Source organism: Tauraco erythrolophus, chromosome 7, assembly GCF_009769465.1.
Source record: "Tauraco erythrolophus isolate bTauEry1 chromosome 7, bTauEry1.pri, whole genome shotgun sequence".
Lineage (NCBI taxonomy): Eukaryota > Metazoa > Chordata > Aves > Musophagiformes > Musophagidae > Tauraco > Tauraco erythrolophus.
In genome coordinates this window covers 30,535,627-30,555,219 of record NC_141471.1, presented here as the reverse complement: position 1 = coordinate 30,555,219, position 19,593 = coordinate 30,535,627, and the positions used below count along the sequence as shown (strand labels likewise).

Sequence of the window (19,593 nt, the reverse complement as noted above, 5' to 3'; positions counted from 1 at the left end):
TCCACCTCAGTCCTCTAAGTTCTCTTTACTGCCCTTAGACCAGGGATGCAAGAAGAGAATAAGCAGCCGCTCCATTTTACAGTGTCAAAACCAAATGTAAATCAGACTTTAAGGAAGATGTAAACAGACTACTCCAAATGGATTTGGCAGAGGTGTGTGTACATACATCCTGTTCTGCTGTCACCCCTGCTAAGTGCAGAGAAAGAAATAGAAGGATGTACCACAGAGGGAAAAGACATACAAATGGTAACAAGAAGATATTAAAAAAAAAAAATCACAAACCATTAAAAAAAATCACAAAAAAATCCCTACGTATTTGCTGCATGTAAGCCAGGATTTACATTTTTTCTCAAGTTTTAAAATACGTTTTGCTCTCCTAGAATTCCTTTTCTCTGCTAAGAATTATTTTAAAAAGTCTCCGCCTTTTTACTAAAACTGGTATGTCCTACAGAAAATCCTCAGTTTATACATTGTTCTAATTAACAGAGGAATATCCATGATGACACGGGACTACTCACAATGAATTTAGTTTCTTGATCTGTGACCAGTTGGAACATCTCCAAATCTAAGTCTTTCCTTCTGATTTTCCCTCCAATTAAAATATGCAACTTCAAAATGACAACAATTATATCTTTGTTGATTTTTTTAATCCACTGATTCTGTCAAACCACTAGAGTGCAATTCTTCAGATAACCTCTGATTTTATTATGACTTCATACTCCTATTCTTCAGGAGACCAGACATGATTATATCTGTGGCTAAAATTGATGGCTTTTAATATAAAAAAATTAAGCCCATCACAACTGATGTCAAATAGAAGTTTGCAGATAGACAATTCATAACAACAGCTAAAGTTTAGGGAAGAAAGGCTTTAGAAAGAGGAAGGCCACAGAATCAAAAAACAAAGCATCTGGAATAGAAGAAAAGTTTCTCAAACCAAAAGCTCAAATGAGCCCAAGGACAGGGACAAGATACGATAGCAATCAAAGAAGAGCAAGCGAGAGACAGAAGGCATGAAGGGAGGCCGTACAGGAGAACAGAAGAAAAGAGGAAAAAAATAAATGATAAAGCACCAGAATAACCTGAGGACTTGATTTTCAGCAGCGCTGAGCGGTACTGCAAACCTAGACCCTTAGTTCTTAATGGACCGGTTCATCACAAAACCTTGCCAAAACTCCTGGAAGATTTATGGATTCACTTATTTAAAAGGCAGAAACCTACACAAAAATAACTTTACTCAGAATAAAAGAAGTGACTAGTCTAAGGCATCATAAATTTGTCAAGGGTGAACACAAAGACGCCGAACTTTAAGAGGAAATAAATGTGTTTACTTTCAGCTTGAGTAGCTAAGCGACAGGTAAAATTCTATACCTTTACCTAGTGTTCACTCTCTTTAAGGGACTGGATGGATTCTCGATGAGTAACAGAAAACTGTTAGTCTTCAAATATGGCCCATATATTGACAACACTACTATAAATTAACACACGTAATTTATATAACTATAGCATAGTTCAAGCATACAAACACGGCAGCCAAGCAGGTATTTCTAGGAATCCGTCTTAGACGCCACGAGGGAGCTTGAGTTTATACTCAGAATTTCACCAAGCCAAGCAATTGAGAGATTGCATTTTTAGCAATGCTTGCACTTTAAGAACATTAACTCACAATTTCTAAAATTATAATGAAAAAAATGTTTTCTGCTTGCTTTCACACTTTAATTTTTGTCTGTAAAAATTACTAACATATAGAAAAGTCCAAGTAACATAAATACGAAGATATCTATATGAACAATGAACCAGCCGAGCTATACAGGCCCAGGCAATAAAATATGATGTACACAATGGTTAAAATTTATGAAAGCCCGTAAAATACATGCCAAATTTTGCAAACTGATCAGGTATTATGCCTCTGTTTAAATCCATAAAAGCATAAGAAGTCAGCAAAAGTAATATATCATTGGGAAAAAAAAGTACTGAGAAGCATATAAAAACCATGATGTATTTCCTAAAAACAGGTGCTCAAGACATGCCTAGTGGAAATAATGTATCCTTGATGGTCTTCCCTTAGCAGCGTAGAAACAGGCTACTTAAAGTCTCCGAATTTCTGCCACTTAGCCTTATGCTGAAAGCAGACTTTCAGTCCGAGGAGAGTTTTGCTGAGCAGCCCCACGTGGCTGGTGTCTATCCATCAACCCTCTCGTCTCTCCCAGGTTATCCTGCAGCTGCTTCGGCAACTGCTGTTTCCTGTGATCTAAAGACAGGCTGAAAAGTTCAACTACTGTACTGGAGAGTGAGCAGTGTAACTTTCCAAGTTACTTTTTGAGGTTTCAGGTATTTCTCTCTTATAAAAGAAATAGCAATGATACGATTATTTTCAATACTTTTAACCGCATGGGAAAATTGCTCTTTTCATTTGGGAAAAATGGAAAAATACTGTCCCCACTACATAACGTATACTGAAACAGTTAACAGACTCTGGCAGCACACTAACTATGCTCCTTTTCTGTTTACCAACTCTTAAAACAAACAAGGGAGACAAGTAATAGGACTACATTGCCTCAACGAAAACATTGTTATAATTTTTCTGGTGCCATCCAATGACTTGTCAAATTTTTCTGTACAAGTTACTGAACACGGCCAACTGCCAGCATTTTTGTCTCCTCCATGGTTATCTTGTTAGCCAGATTAAACTTGCTCTGACAAACTGAAAAAGGTTGCACTATGGAACGACAAGCAAGGAATACGATTTTTTCAGAATTTCTTGTGACAGGGACAATTTGAGACAATTCTTGAAAATAAGCAGAAGCCAGTCTGTGAAACTAGTAAGTGAAATAAAAGACATCCTTTTGCTTAAATACATTTGCTCTCTGCCATTGCATTGAATTATTTTTTACTTCAAAATTTTACTTTGATATATATCCACACAAACCGTTAACATTCATGTAAAGTCATTCTGCTTGTAACCTAAGAAAGGGACTCTTTTTGTCCTAGGAGTCTCTCCAATTTAGAGACAAGGATGCCATGTGGGGCACTGTCAAATGCTTTGGACAAGTCCAGGTAGATGATGTCAGTTGCTCTTCCCTTATCCACCAGTGCTGTAACCCCATCGTAGAAGGTCACCAAATTAGTCAGGCAGGATTTGCCCTTAGTGAAGCCATGCTGGCTGTCACCAATCACCTCCTTTTTTTCCGTATGTGTTAGCACAGTTTCCAGGAGGATATGCTCCATGATCTTGTGGGGCATAGAAGTGAGACTGACTGGCCTGTAGTTCCGCAGGTCTTCCTTTTTTCCCTTTTTAAAGATGGGGGCTATGTTTCCCCTTTTCCAGTCAATGGGAACTTCACTGAACTGCCACGACTTCTCAAATACGATGGCTAGTGGCTTAGCAACTTCATCCACCAGTTCCCTCAGGACCCGCAGATGCATCTCACGAGGTCCCCTGGACTTGTCCACCTTTGAGTTTCTTAGATGGTCTTGAATTTTGTCTCCTACAGCAGGTGGTTCTTCATTCTCCCAGGCCCTGCCTTTGCCTTCTGTGACTTGGGCTGTGCAGCCAGAGCTCCTGCCAGTGAAAGCTGAGGCAAACAAGTCATTGAGTATCTCAGCCTTGTCTATATCCTGTGTAACTAGGTCTCCTGTTTCCTTCCAGGGAGGGCCTACATTTTCCCTAGTCCTTGTTTTATCACGGACGTACCTATAGAAGCTTTTCTTGTTGCTCCTGATGTTCCTGGCCAGATTTAATTCTCTCAGGGCTTCAGCTTTCTTCACCTGACCCCTGGCTGCTCAGAAAATTTCTCGGTATTCCTCCCAGGCTACCTGTCCTTGCTTCCACCCTCTGTAGGCTTCCTTTTTGTGTTTTGGGTTACCTTTGGTGATAGAGAGCATACATCTAAAGGGCTGGTGATCCTACTCAGACAAGCATTAGGTTCCCAATCCCATACAAAATAAAATACACAGCAATGGAGACCAAACAAGGACAGCACTTGGACACACTTAGTATTATACAATAAGTAGCCCTGTTGCTCCTTTAGAGTTACCTAACAAGAAAAACAATGAAATCCAACCCAACCCTGGCCAAAATACATAACATTTCATTATAAACCTCCCCACCAAAGATAAATCTTTCATTGTCTATCGTGTAAGTTAAGTTTGAAAAGCAAAGGTCTCACTGCTGTGTATGCACCCAAATTTCGCCAGCCTGACTGTAGCAGAATAATTAACTTGGCAGTTTTATGATGAATTTCATTCTTTTATCTTTTTTCAAGACAATTAAACCCTAACTCTCTTGTCTCCCCTTTAAACCACCCCTTCAACTTTTAACCCGGGTGATGGCAAAGACAGACCTCCACAACGAGGTGTGCCTCGCAGAGGCGAGGGCGAACGCGGGTGTATGTTTGTGCCCCCACAGGCCGCCGCACGCCTCGAGAGCAGCCCCGCTACCGCGGGGAGAGGCCCGGCGCCCCTCGGGAAGGCCGCGGCGGCTCCCGGCCCCTGTCTGCGCGGCAGAGGCTCGAAGCGGTGTGAGAGGAAAGCGCCGGGGCGGGAGGGAGCGGGCCGCTGGACCTGCCCTTCGCCCCACCGGCGTACCAGCTCTGCCCTCAGCGCCGCCGCTGCCCACTCCGCCCTCAGCGGCGGGCGGGGCGAGGCGGTGTTGGCGCCTGCCCGGCTCCCCTCGGCGGCGCGGTCGGGTTGCCCCGGCAGGTGCCTGCTCCCCGAGCAGCGACGCCGGCCCGGCCGGCCGCGGGCCGCGCTAACGCAGCAGTCGGGAGGCTCGGTAGGCTCGGCGCGGCCGGCGCGGGGCGCCGCGGGGCAGCGCCGGCGGGGGAGGCCGCGGCGGAGGGCGAACAGGCGAACGCCGGAGCTGCTACATCCGGGCTGCGGCGGCGGGCACCTGCCGCGCCGGGGGCCTCGGGTGACATTGGGCCTCGGCAGCCGAAGGGGCAGGACGCGCTCCGCAGCTTGGTAGAGGGCGAGTCTTTCTCCTGCGGTCGCTTTCGCCATGTTTCGCGTTATTGTCAGCCACGCCAAGAAGCATCCCAGCGTGAGTACCCGGTGGCAGTGCCGCGGGGCGCGGCGCCTCGGCCGCCCCGGGCCGCCGCCCCCTCTCTGCGCTCTGCCCGGCTGGCGGTCCATGCCCTCGGCCCCGCCGGTCGGCCCTCCGCGTTCTTTCGTCTCCTTTCCCTTTGGATGCCGGGCCCCTGAGGCGGGCCGGGGCTGGCGGCGTGTGGGCAGTGCAGGGCTGATCGGCGGGACGCGGTCCGGACCCCTTTTCCCCTACCATATGTGAGTCTGTCTCATGCTACAGCAGCAAGGCTCAAGGCGGCTCGTCCAGTCTTCTGGGTCATCTCTTTCCCTGCATCTCCCCACTCCCGTTTTCTTATTTTGCCATCAGGAGGATAAATGGTAGGCGCTGTTTTGGGCAGTGGAGGGACTGGTTGATGTTTGTTTCTCAGAAACGTGCTGTTACAAACAACACCTTTGGTTGTTCTGCATGTAGCAGCATTTTTTTCGTGTCTGCCTCTTCGTAGCTGCTAGTTCCTCTCAGACCCCAGGGGTGTCGTGCACGCAGGGAGCTTATGTCGGGATTTTAGAGGGCCATGCGTTGTGGCTCAGAGCACATGAGCTTGTTCTTTGGTTTGTCGTTGCTGTGGTCGGAAATAACATGTAATGATACTCTTTTGTTATAGTGTGACATGACATTTAATTTCTTGTTGTTGTTGTTCTAGTTGATCCCTCTGTTTTTGATCATTGGATCGGGAGGCGTTGGTGCAGGCCTGTATCTCATGCGTTTGGCAATGTTCAACCCTGATGTCTGGTATGTATAAAATAATTCACAGCGCCCAGTCCTCTTGCTGCATACGTTAAAGTAAACTTCACTGCCTTGGTCTTTATGTTTCTGGAGGCCTTAATGTCTTGTTTCAATGTCATTGGTACTAAACATGCGGAGATTTCCTTGATGTGGAGATTCGTTTACCATATGATATTTAGAGACTGCTGACAAAGGACTGGGTCTTTTTCTGTGGAAACTGACTTGGATGGGTGACTTTCCATGGCCTAATAACAGCAGTGTGGTTTTTGTTTATTTTGAAGGTAGTGTGATTCTCTTAATGTTTTCTCATATATTGTATTTTTCTCAATAGCTGGGACAAGAAAAACAATCCAGAACCTTGGAACAAACTGTCTCCCAATGATCAGTACAAGGTAAAATGAAAAATACAGATTTGTAGGAAACAGTATCAGAGATGTAGCATTCTGCTTTAGGAAGTTTGTGTATATTGAAAAGTAGCTAAATAAGTGATGTATTTTCTCTGCGAACGTTTGTTCGCTTCTAGAACTCAGAGCAGAGAATGCTGAGCTTGAGAATTAAAACTTCCCTAGAGTTGGTTGGTAACAGGGTGAAAGGAGTCTATAGAGAAGCAGTCATATATATTGCACTATAAGAAAAAGCACTCATATGTATTGCACTGTAAGAAAAAGAGGAATTGTATACGGGAGGAAGAATATGCTAGCTCATAATACTCAGAAATAAACTACAGGGAGAAGGACAAAACCTTCTAAGTTCTGAACTAAAGCTTTCAAAGCCCTAAACTGTTGACCTTTACATATGAGAAGCAAAGCAGGAAAATGTCAGTGGTTACTATAAACACTAATTCAGTTTTAAAGCTGATTGTTTGAAAACAAAACAATTATCTGTAAGTAACTGGGTGCAATAGAAATATTCTTTAATATTCAAGTTATTTCATTCAACTAATGAGCAACTATGCAAAGATGTTTTAGTTTAGGCAAAACATTTGTTAGTTCACAGAAATCATGTTTTTATCATGTTTTACTAAAGTGATATTTTAGTAGATGTCTGTTAAAAATATTTTAAGATTATCCTCAAGCTCCTAAAAAAGCAAACCTACTGTGTTTTCAAAGCTAGTGTCTGTTGAGTACCATATCTTACTATTCCAATCATTGAAATAAGCAAAAAACCCCAACCTCGCACTCCAAAATAAAATATGTTGTGGTTCCCTTAACAGTCTAGGAGGAACATAATACTTTGTTTTCATTGCTGCTTCTGGAATGTTGCTGTTTCCTAAATATCTAAAAGAGACGAATTCAACATAGTGCGCAGAAAAAATTCTTCTAAAGAGTGCATGCCTTGTGTAGCATTCCCCTTCTGTCTTAGCGTGCAAACACAACCTCAGGGTTTACCATATTTGGGTGTGTGTATCATTGGGGATTTTTTTTTTTCCATATCTGCACTGTGGGAAATGGAAAGGCAGATACTCTAAATGGAGGATGACTGTTTAGTAAAAAGCTCTGATATAACAGGTATTAATTAGCTTTTGATGAAATTGTGTTTCTTTTGTAAACTTGTATTTGTCATATCAACTTTCTCAGTGTTCCCAAAGAAAAGACTTGAAGACCTGCACATTGCTGTAGGAGTTGCTCAGAAAGCTGCAATTTAAATATGCTGTAGGCTGTTTTGTTTTCTCTGAGGAAGTTAAATAAAATAAAAATAAAAATTGGGCAGAACTAAAAATAATCAAGCTAATAGATAAATTTATTTATTTATTAAAAAGGAGAAACTATAGCAGCACATGCTTGATGTCAAGTCAGGCTGGTATGCCAAATATGCTTGTAGTCTGTAAATTCTTTGTCCTCAGTGATTGTTTGGGCTTCTGATGGGATCCAACTTTATTAATATAAACTGAAAGTGTGGAAGGATCTGTTCTTACTTTCCTTCCCCTTTGTCCTACCTCGCTGTTCTAGATGCAGCTACTTAAACCAAACTTGGCTTTCACAGCACTGCTCTAAATGTTCCCTTGTGACACTGTTCACATACACCGTGCTTTGTGCCAGTTGGCGAGCTAGATGTTGCCTGCGGTATACAGGAGCACATAGATTTCAGGCAAAGAGGATAAACTTAACAGTACTGTAATAAATTCCTGTGAATGGACTTTTAATTCTGGGAATTAAAGAAGAGATATTGTGTTTTCTCTAGTTATAGGCATGAGCACTGCCTCATTTTAAATGCAGAGCTTCTAAACTATATGCAGAATGAAGATATCAAAAAGTTACTGCTTTTCAAAGTTGGGTGTTTTATTTATTTCTTTTTGTCTATTGTACAGACTCAAACTATGATTTTAGTTTCCTGACATGAGTTCAGATGATGCACGTTTTTTAATAAATACCATGGAAAATGGATAGTCGATCTTCTTACTCGGTTTTTTTCCCCTCTTTCCTAGTTCTACTCAGTTAATGTGGACTACAGTAGACTGAAAAAGGACCGTCCTGACTTCTGAACAACACACTCATCTCCACAAGCTGCACAGAAAGGTCTTCCGGAAGCCGTCCGCACAATTGTCATGCTTAATCATCCAGGAAATAATCAAACTTGCCTCACGCTGCACTCGGTCATGTGTTTGAAAGTGTTTTGATGAGGCTTAATAAAAGTCTGAAACTTGGAAGTGTCTACTCTTTACTCTGACTTTGCAAAATGAGAGTATCCTCCTATTAACACTTTGTTGCAAGATCAGTCAAATAGCAAGCAAAAGCCAATTCAGGTTTACTCAACAAGAAAGCAAAGTTGTCTTGATGGGCTCTATACTCAGTCTGTTGACTTCAGAGAAATAATTGCCATGTTCATGCTGTATACCAAACTGCAACAACTTGAAAGCACGTATTTATATGTCTGTATAGATATTTTTAATTGCACTTGAATTTTTCTACTTGCCACTTTAAGAAGTTTTGGTAGTGGACAAAGTCAATTCTGACAAGTCATTGTCCAGCAGGGAGGCAACACATATTGCCATGTGTTGCTGGAGGGAGGGGGGAAAAAAAAAAAAAAAAAAAGCCAAGCTCTCTGCAAAAGGTTTTTGTTTCTTTTCTTTCTTTTATTTTTTCTTTTATTTTTCCTTTTGTTTTTTAAGTCATAAACAGTTTTTTAATGAAAAGACAATCTTAAATATTTAAAAAATAAAATTCTAGAAACGTATTCAAGATTTCCTGTGAATCACCTTTTTAAGGAAAGGAAGGACACAGTAAGCAGAACAAGTTATAAGATTCAAGGAATAATTAGATTTTCATGTAAGAACAAAAATATCTTTCAACAAGGGCAAATTCTCATACTTCACTACTTGGTTGAGTCTTGTTATGGGAAGACAAAAAGTATCTTTGCAAGTCTGTAGCTCACAGTAGGTTCTTCTTTGTGCTTTCTGTGAACATCTAGTATTTCCCTGGATGAGGGATATGATCCTGGACTACCTGATGCAGAGTACAGCTGTTCCTATCTTGGTATGTGTTGCTCACCAGCCTGGGCTGCGGCACCAGGGACGCTGTTGCATCTTCCACAGCCAGGAGGAAATGGCCTGCCTCTTGTAGGCAGGATAGGTACCTTGAGTTGAGTAGTTAATTAGTAGTTCATTATCTCAACTCAGTCCAGCTGGATAAGAATGATTGGTGCCATAGGTATGTTTCAGCCTGCTTAAAGTGGGTTCTGAGAATGGACATAAACGTAGCTGCTGCTACAAATAAGGATAGATCCAAAGAAGCTGAGCAGCAGGATCTTTTACAGGAAAAGAAGTATTTTGTGGTAATTGACTGCAAAATAGCAAATATTTGCAATGATAATATTTTATGCGAAAAAATCTTGCAGGTCAATTGGATCTGGTTTATTTGGTAGCTGCTCAGATTATCTTCATTTTCATTATGAATTGGTGGATTTACTTGCAGTTTTCACTTGCTCGTTTGGAAGGCTCTCATAGAGTGAAGAAGAAAATGAGCGTTACAACAGAAATGCTTACAGTGGTGGGCAAAATCTGTAAGTGTCCATGGGGACTGTGGTTGCTATTTGAATCCAAATATTTTTAGGAAGTAGAACGTTCTGTTGCAACACTTTTTGTTCTTCAATTTTAAAAGTATGTCACACATTATAATGGGAAGCATTCCTGTAACTTACTAGTTAGCAGTCCTTTTGGATTTTGCTGATACTACTACGATCTCCAAATGCAGGTAATCTCTCTGGACATTAAGAAGGACCAATACCCAGCAAGTAAATTTGATTCTTAGTAAGGTGAAGCAAGGGTGTTCCCTTTGGTGGCAGCTGAAGAGGGTATATGCTCATGTCTTTCTTAATAAAGGCACTTAGAATAAAATAAATAGTCTGCCATTGACATATTTCAAAATATATGTAGCAAGTACTTAAGATATTTAAAACTTTAAATATGGATTGACTAGAAAACCAAAGAGAAATTCATTCAATTCTGCTTCCTCTTTCCTTGTAGCAGCATAGGATACACAAAATGAAGTATTTTAAGTTGAAACCATCATATCTGGGTCCTGCACTTAGGTCACAACAGCCCCATGCAACTCAACAGGCTTGGGGGAGAGTGGCTGGAAAGAAGACCTGGGGATCCTGGTTGACAGCTGGCTGAACATGAGCCAGCAGTGTGCCCAGGTGGCCAAGCAGGCCAACAGCATCCTGGCTTGTATCAGAAATAGTGTGGCCAGCAGGACTGGAGAAGCGATTGTGCTCTTGTACTTGGCACTGGTGAGGCTGCACCTCAACTACTGTTCAGATTTGGGCCTCTCTCTACAAGAAGGACATTGAGGTGCTGGAGCATGTCCAGAGAAGAGCAACAAAGCTGGGGAAGAAGGGTCTGGAGCACAAGTCTTGTGAGGAGTGGCTGAGAGAACTGGGGTTGTTCAGACTGGAGAAAAGGAGGCTGAGGGGAGACCTTATTGCTCTTTCCAGACACCTGAAATGAGCTTGTAGTGAAATTAGTGTTCTTCTCTTCTCCCGGGTAGCTAGCAATAGGACAAGAGGAAATGGCCTCAAGTTGCTCCAGGGGAGGTTTAGATTAGATATAAGGGAAAATTTCCTTACAGAAAGAGTGGACAAATGTTGGAACAGGTTGCCCAGGGAAGTGGTGGAATCGCCATGCCTGAAAGTGTTCAAAAAACGTGTAGATGTAGCACTTCAGGACATGGTTTCGTGGGCATGGTGGTACTGGGCTGGCAGTTGGACCTGATGATCTTAGAGGTCCTTTCCAACCTTAATTATTCTATGATATTTCATTCCAAAGGCCGTTATCCTGAGGGGATAATTGCTCCTTTTTCTTTTGGGGGTATACTTCTGTCCTATTTTAGATAGTAACAGGCAATAGTCATCATTATCTCCTAAACTTAAAACTTACAAGAATTTTGTTTCTTCCTCAATCATTAATGCTTGAAATATTCAGTAATTGAAAAATGTTACATAATTTCCAAAAAGAAACTGAGTCAAATGAAGAATGCCGTATATTTTCTGTGGCTTACCTCCTCAACCAATAACGTATTATTTTCATACAAACACATTATGCTGTGTTTTGGCTCCATGGGACTAATTTCTCACTGCAAATGTTTTTGTTATTGCTGAACTCTCACATCTACAGAGACTTCAGGGCACACTACCTACTGTAAGTCTGTCTTAAATTATTCTCTGAGCAGAAATTAGGCACTTGCTTAAATCATGGAATCGTAGAATGGTTTGGGTTGGAAGGGACCTTGAAGATCATCTAGTTCCAAGTCCCCTTGGAATATCTTCTCTAGATCAGGTTGCTCAAAGCCTCATCCTACCTGGCCTTGAACACTTCCGGGGATGGAGCATCCCCATCTTCAACTCTGGGACATAGAAGCATTGAAATTTACTAATTTTATTGGTAGTATGAAAATAGTGTGTTCTTCAAATCCATAAAAGAAAAAATTCCACAATTTTTCATATTTTATAATTAACTTATGGATTAATAGATCTATCCTAGTAATTCAATTCTGTATTTTGTTACTATTTCCTCAGTAGTTTGGGGTTTTTTATGTTTTGGTTTTTAAACATACAAATGTGCTTTGTTAGTCCCTGATTCCTTTTTATTTTTTATTTTATCTATTGTTTTTATTTTTAAATTCCAGTCCTGCAAGGCCTTAAATTCCGCTTACCTTTTTCCACCATGAGTTTTCCTTAGGGGACAGAGGAACACATGCTTGGCCCTAGTTTATTGCTGCTTGCTAGTGATCTATCAATGTCCAGTCCATTTCTTTGCATTTTTGTAGTATACTGCTTCTGAAAGAGTTTCCACAGCTTGGCAATATTCTATGTGTATTAAGATATTCAGCCATTTTCTTTAAAGCTTATTCCTTTAAAGTTTCTTCTTTAAAGCCGTCTTCTACCTTTTTCTTCTTCACGAAGGCAAAGATGGTATTCCCTGGAGACAGCAGGAAGAAACGATTGCAGTTTGGATTTTTAGGATTCTAGCTTCTATTGTTCATCTTTGGCTGTTAACTTTTATGAAACAACTAAATCCTGTTTTTAATAGGAAAACTGAGGTCCTTCATTAACACCGTGGCATGTGATTTCGCTCGAGCAGATGTCATGTGTTAGCTGAAAGAGACTGATAGTCTGCTGTCTTACATTTCGACTAAGATGGATACAGCTGCTGTGTTCTAGTTTGTGGCAGATTTTTTTGGGGTGATCAGTATAAGCCTGGCCTGCGTGCCTTGTTAATGAGCCACGCGCAGAAGATTTGACTGTTATTCTTACAATACAGCATTGTGCCTGCCGCGGTCAGATATCTGTTAATGCAGTTATGCTGCACCTCCTTATCAGTGATCCTCATACGCAGCAGGGTGATCAAATCTGAAATTAATTCTGCCCACCTAGGGTAGAAAGAATTACAGGTTACCATAGTTTTTGCACATGAACACATACTCGCTGCAGCATGTTGTAATGTGTTTTCTTTTGTTGTATTTTTAGTATAACCAGTAAGTAGGATTTATTTTATTTGCCTGCAGTAAGGAAAGTTCTTGCCGAGTATAAAATATTTAACTGCCTCCAAGAAATTAAAAGAGTGTGGGCCTGACACTAGAAGAATAATTTAAATTTTGCATAGGACTTCTAGCCAAATGTCATCTGAGGAAATACATTTCAGATCTGTTTTCAAGCTCTGCTTTAACTTTAAAGATAGTTCGGGGTATGACTATTGAATGACCTTTAAAACTAAGCAAATGTATGTTTAATGCTGATTGGACTGTAATACTTTGTCAAAAAGAAAGGTTGAAAAGTTATTACAGGAATTTTAAAAAGGTATTTAGAACAGAAAATGAGTTATGGAAAAAAATTAGATATATGCAAGGGCACACAAACTTATTGTTTCTACTCGTTGGCCAGCCTTACTATGAAAGCAACTGTATGAGCTGAAAAACTCTTTCTCTAGGACAAAGTGAAGCCCAACAGGTCTATGACAACTTCAAAAAGCAGCTGTTCACTTGCATCATTGCCACAGAAGGTTTTTTATGTTACTTCATAGAAAGCTTACTCTTCAGTCCTCTCTTTTGAAATCCAGAAGTTGGTTGACTTCATGCTTTCATGATTTCATGATCCATGCTCTTTTCCTTAGAAGTCATCTTGGCATCAGTATTTAGTCATGAGCAGTTCCTATGAAGCTCAAATCGTTTCATCTCCTCCTCTGATCTCTAAGCTTCTTAAGAGTGTCTCTGAAATACCACTAAGATGGCATGTTTCCCAACTGCGTGTTAATTCTGGTGCCATCCAGCTTGTATGAACTTTTGAGATTTTTTTAATCATTTCAAGAATTTATCTATGGTTGGTAAGGCTTAACACTTTTTTAGTAACAACGACATGAGTCAGTACAATGCAAGACAATGCACACCTCTTCCATTCTTGAGAAGCAAATCTATTTTTAGCACCTAGAGTAGCATTTATCTAAACCAGAAAAGCATTCTACTTTTTTTTTTTCTTTTTCTGTAAAGTTTTGTGTAAATGAAACTATAAGGCAATTTTGGGGCTTTCTAAGCTGATGTTATTCTCACAGTTACCAGATAAAGAGCTTATGAGATCTCCATGCTTTGACTTGCTCTTTTTTTTTTTCCTATTTTCTTTTTAGTGACAATCAGTATTACTTTAGGTAATATGAAATGAGAACTTAAGTATGCAAGTCAAGGCAAGAACAATGCATTTAAACTTTTGATAGTTTTCTATAAGCATTTACCTGACATTCATTTGCTACTTGAACTGATACAGGACTGACATGTGGAACTCCTGCAAGAGACAGCAAGTTCTGAAGATAAACTATTCGTAAAATAGTTTATTAACACATGGCAATGCATACATTACTAAGGAGAATAGAAATTCTACTGGTAATATTCATGACTGTTGGCAATGCTTTATAACTTGGACACCTCAAATAGTATTTCTAGGGTCATTAATTTGAATTACTTTGGACAAAATAATGCACTACGCCATTTACTATTCATCACTATAATGTAAAGAGAACTTTTTTGCAGAACTGCACAAGGCATAACCCAATAGACAAATTTATAGACTTGTTTTTTTCACATTGAAAGCAGACTAGCTATGAACATGAAATGTTTTCTAATTTTAGTTTCCTTACTGCAGGCAAATGAAACAAACTGCTGAGAAGGTAATGAAAACAGATTACTTAATGGTGAAAAATCTGAATGCCATTCTTTCTCTACCAGTGGTGCCACTGCTGGAATTTAATGGGGTGGCACTAGTGTGTTGGAATGAAGATTTTGGTCCTAGCTGTTTAAAAATAGGGTTGAATCTAATAAGATTTCATCAGTACTGATAACATTTTTTCTTTTTTCCTTTTTTTCACTAGATTGAGAGTAGGAAAATAGCAGAACTTATTATCAACAGGAAGAAAACGGAATTTCATCCCAGTGTCGAACTTCCTACTCTAGTACCACTTACATCTTATGATAGTCCATGGGATTTTGATAGAGTGTTAAGGGGATAATTTGCTTCAGATGTTATTCTTATCTTCACGATGTGTCAAACAGATTTAACTTGCTAGCATTTTGGAAGCTTAGGGGAGGAAAATTCATCTCTGCAATAGAGAGAATGTGCTTAAAATGACCAGGGATCACTGAAGTGGTTTTCTGCACATGCGAATCGTATCTCTCCCTCCGCTTTATAAAAGCCCAGCTATGTTCAGGAATTGTTCCAGAAAAAAAAAAAAAAAGAGTAATATACATGTGATGGAATAGGCAGATGGAGCTGCATCAGTTTTTACAACAATTACAGTAAATTCTTGGTTTTAGTGCGAGAGCTTTCTCTCTTTATGTCCATCTATTTCTGCATGTATTTGACAACTGTTGTTCATTGCACATACTGTGACTGCTTGGCTTATTAGGATGGAGTGAGAATCAGGTGGAGAGTAACAACAAAGGCATGATATTCCCATAGGTTTAAATTATTACTCAAAATAAAAAAGCAGTAGCAGAATAACTGCAGAAGAAGGTCTGTTGCACCCTGTTCTGAATTTAGACTACTGACGGCAAGTTTGTATTAGTGCAATGGTGTGAAGTAAAAATAAAAACAAGTTTATGATTCATTTTGAAAGTAGCATTCTTTTATTCTATTCAACCTCACAATGGCATTCGTTAACGATTAACTTCTTTCTAAAACATTCAAATAATGTAAAATGTATACATGAATCATACTTGAACTGTATTTATTTTAATTTGATATGCTTTCTCTTAATGATTTCAGTGTCAATAACTGTTTATGTTCATTGTAGTATTTTATATCTCACCCTACATTATTGTACCTGAACGAAGCTTGTCTTACACCTTCAAACGGGAAAAGGGTTTCAGAAGATCTTCCATCTTAAACCTAATTTTATATTTATGTATGATAATTAAACTCCTGCAACACTGGAAAGATTTATTCAGCAAATTCTTATTCAGCATCAGAGAAGGGACCCCAACCCTTTTCCTGCAATGCGGTCTAACAAAGTTAGCAGTTGAATCTCTCTCTTCCCAAAATAAGAAGAGCCAAAATTTCCTGGAGCTGTTTTATGCTGGTAGCACAACGTCAAAATATGAGAGAACTCTTTTGCACAGATGGATGGACAGGTAGTGAAGAACCATCACCTGACCTGCTCTTTATCTGGGGCCCTGGCAATTATCTGCTTTATCAATCTGTCGCAGAGGAGAATAAGGTCAGAAGTTGGCTCATGGCCCAGGCTACAACAGCTGTATGTTTAGAGGTGATCTAGACTGCCACATAATATTTACATGGTGAGGACAAAACAGACGATTCAAACCTTACCTGTTTCCCATATCAAATCAAATCTTTCACAGCTGGCCTGGTAGCTGGAGTAAAGATGAGTCGAGTTTTTACAGGTTCTACAGTTTAATAACCTGAGCTTGAGCTGATAATGAATAGAGAACAATGGACAAAATTAAAATGTGCTCCTCAAATGTAGAGTATCTTGCCAAAGAAATATTTCCACCATGGAGCACGGCATGCAGTGGTCAGGCAGGTAGGTATGATTTATATAGTACATAGCAGTAAGCCCTCCTAATCCTGAAGCCTAGTTGCTTGCCGCAGCGGTCAAATGAGTCATGCAGCTGCATTCACAGGCTCATGGAGCTTAAACGGGATGCTTCAGAAACAGTGGAGCTCTTCTGGACGAGGCTTAATATTCCATTATCTACCTGTGTGCACATCAAACACAAAATAAACAGTTCAGTAGTGTATCTGAAATTCTACTTGGATGTATTTTGCTATGTTTCTCAGTCATTACAGAGAGCTTTTATAGGAAAGAAGAATGAGCTTTTTGAGATGCCAGAAAGAGAGATTTGTTACATCCAAAGCCAGGAGAATGGAGAGACAGAAACAAGTGGGCTACTCACTCAGGCATAGGAAAGCAGAGGATGTGAAATGTGCAGTGGAAGCGTAATGAATTCCTCCATTACAAATTATTGTCACAGGGAAATGTTTTTGTACATGAATTTTGACATAGAAAATTGGATGGATTTTTTGTTTGTTTGTATGTTGCATTTATTGAAAATGAAAAAACGTTCAGTGACAGCAGTATATAAATGTGTATAGATACGTTGCCTAAGGTCTCCATTTTTCTTGTCTTCAGTCTTTATTCTCTCATCCTTTCCTCAGCTAGATAGCCAGGGTTTCTGCTTACTAGCTTGAGAAATCCTCTTCACTCATATATCTTCTGCTTGGCAGGAGCTTTCCTTCTGTTAGGCGATGCTGTTTCCTGACACACTAGAATCACCCGCTACTTTTGTGTTAAAAAGAAATAGCACTTTTTCCCATCAACATCTCGTTACAGCTGTGACACCAGCTTTCTGAGTAAGCAGGAAAGTTAAGTGATCCAAGTAAAACTTCGTCGAATTTGCAATAGAAAACTGCCTTGATACAAAAACGTCTGCCAACAAACTGAAGATCATTGGTGGAAGCCTGACCTCTCTGGAAAAGAAGGGATATAATATCCTGACCACAACAATATCTGAAAAAGGGAATTCGATGTACTTTGAATAGCTAGAAGATTATTAGCTATTTGAAGATGTATGAGTATGCGATTTGGTAACTTAAAACCAAAAAAAGCACCACATACACAAAGAATATAATGAAATATTTATTTGACTTAAAAGTGCATCTGTAAAGGACACAAAGGTACTTGTATTCTGAATTGTTTTGTTTTATACTGAAAGATTTTTAATACCAAATAGGCATATGAGATCTTTGTAGATTCAGAAGTGAGGTATGCAACGTTACTTGCTTCCAACCACTTTTTTTTTGTGTAATATTATACAAGGACTGATATAAATCCTGTTGAAACTAAAAGTTTCTCATCAGCTACGGAAGGCATTGTATTAAGACCCTATTGACTATTTTAGGGTGAAGGAGGAAGGAAGCAGCACAGAAACATCTGGGGTGAAATTTTCATGACACTGTAGACGAACAGAGTTTTGTGATTGCTCTGCATGAGATCAACATTGCCTTTTAGGACTGGATTTTTGGTTTGGTAGGCATGATTCACAAAAACCCTTTACCAATCCAAGGTGTCCGAGATGACTTTTAGAGCTACTTCATATATTTACTATTTTGTACCTGCATACAAATAGATTTAACTTTAGCAAGGTGGTTTTCGCATAATCTTTTGACTCAACTCCATTAATTCTGTAGAACGCATGCTACTTTGAATTTTATCTCTATTTCCTAAGCCATATAAACTTTGCTCTTCTTAAGCAATCTTGACTATATTAATTTTCTTAGGACTAATTAGCGCATGCAACTTCCAACAGAGAAGAAAAATTAACTTCTGATTTCTGGTGAGAGGTATGCTTGGATGTTCTGGCTAACGCCGTCAGTTAAAGGACCATACGGTTCGCTTTCAAGTATGCCCTAAGCCTTAAGGACACCTATTTAGCAAAACACTGTACTCCGCAGCAGTACGACCTTGGGCAGACGAAACTATTGTTTCACACCAGTAGCCACATGAGCATAGCATACTGCATCTGCCCAGGCTAGCAGACCTACCTAATGCTACCGTAAGGCCATGGATGCTGGTCTCCAGGCCAACTTGTTAAGAGCTATCTCAGTTATTGCTGTGCAGCACTGCCCTCTGCCTTGTGAATTTATGCAGCCTGGAACACACTTAATGATTTTCAAGAGCAAGACTGAAGGGTTTAAACTATTTCTGTGATGATTTTTTGATTGGAAGAAAAAAGAACCATGGGAATTCTTTTTTGTGTGTGTGTGTGTGTATTTGTACACTACAAAACACAAACAGGACAAAGAATGTGTGTTATGAATAAGAAGTGATTTTTGTACAGCCATGAGTATAAAATACTATATACTAAAATGCGCATGTACATGCACACATAATACATACTTTATATATAGATATAGTATACACACATGAAATATTTTTTAATATTTGCAATTCAAGTGGTATGTTACGTATTAGTGTGGTGAAATGCATGCAACCACTGCAGAGCACTCTTCTTCTGTGGCATTTAAATGGCACATGCTCTTCTCTCCTTCGTGAGTATGGTGCGTCCTTTTGCAGCTGAATCCGTACGGGTACACCAGTTCTTAAAAAAGAGGTGATCATGTTGGGCAAGCAGCAGGCAGGATTTCTAGGGCTGAGCTCTGTGTTGCTGGGGCTGGAAGTGGGCCACTGAACGGAGCGCTGCGCCAACCCTCCGAGCCCTTCCAGCTGCAGTGACATCTGTGCATCATTAGAGCAGCAGAGGCTACTGCAGTCATCCAGTGGCTGTTCATGAACAGCTTTCTTACCATTCTACTGCCTGGAAAGGAAAATTTCTCTTTATCTTCTCTCCACTGGGTTCCCAGGTGTGTGAGGTGCTACAATAGTGATTACGCTCGTAATACACATCAGGCAATAAGCCTACTTCTCAGCATGTTTTAATATTCCATGTTGGTATCCCAGCATGTTTGAAAAGCCAACATTGCTGGTGTTTATATTTATTTATCCATTCTTGCAGAAAGTTTATGGTTTTCTAAGTAAAAGAATACTCTTTGTCAACACTCTTTTAGATATAGCATTGCTATTTTGGTTTGTGGTGACACTATGCTATAAATGGCAGAGCTTTATTATGAAATCTTGGCTTCTTTCAGTTAATGTTTATCATGAACACTTAGTGCAGGCATAAACTTGGTTTAAGCTGTCTATCCAAATTGTAAGGAGATTTTACTTAACAGTAAAAAGGCATCTATTTGGGTATTTAGAAATTTAATAAGTGCAATAAAAATAGGCA

The 19,593-nt window shown here is 39.9% G+C and overlaps 1 protein-coding gene across 1 annotated transcript; it reads left to right on the top strand.

The window, feature by feature from the left end:
- The first annotated feature begins 4,929 nt into the window (after positions 1 to 4,929).
- Positions 4,930 to 8,448, top strand: COXFA4 (cytochrome c oxidase associated subunit FA4). Its single transcript, XM_086614950.1, has 4 exons — positions 4,930 to 5,041; positions 5,727 to 5,815; positions 6,141 to 6,201; positions 8,235 to 8,448. Exons 1-4 carry the CDS (start codon positions 5,000 to 5,002, stop codon positions 8,289 to 8,291), a joined length of 249 nt encoding a protein of 82 aa, XP_086471076.1. The 5' UTR covers positions 4,930 to 4,999; the 3' UTR covers positions 8,292 to 8,448.
- The last annotated feature ends 11,145 nt before the right edge of the window (positions 8,449 to 19,593 follow it).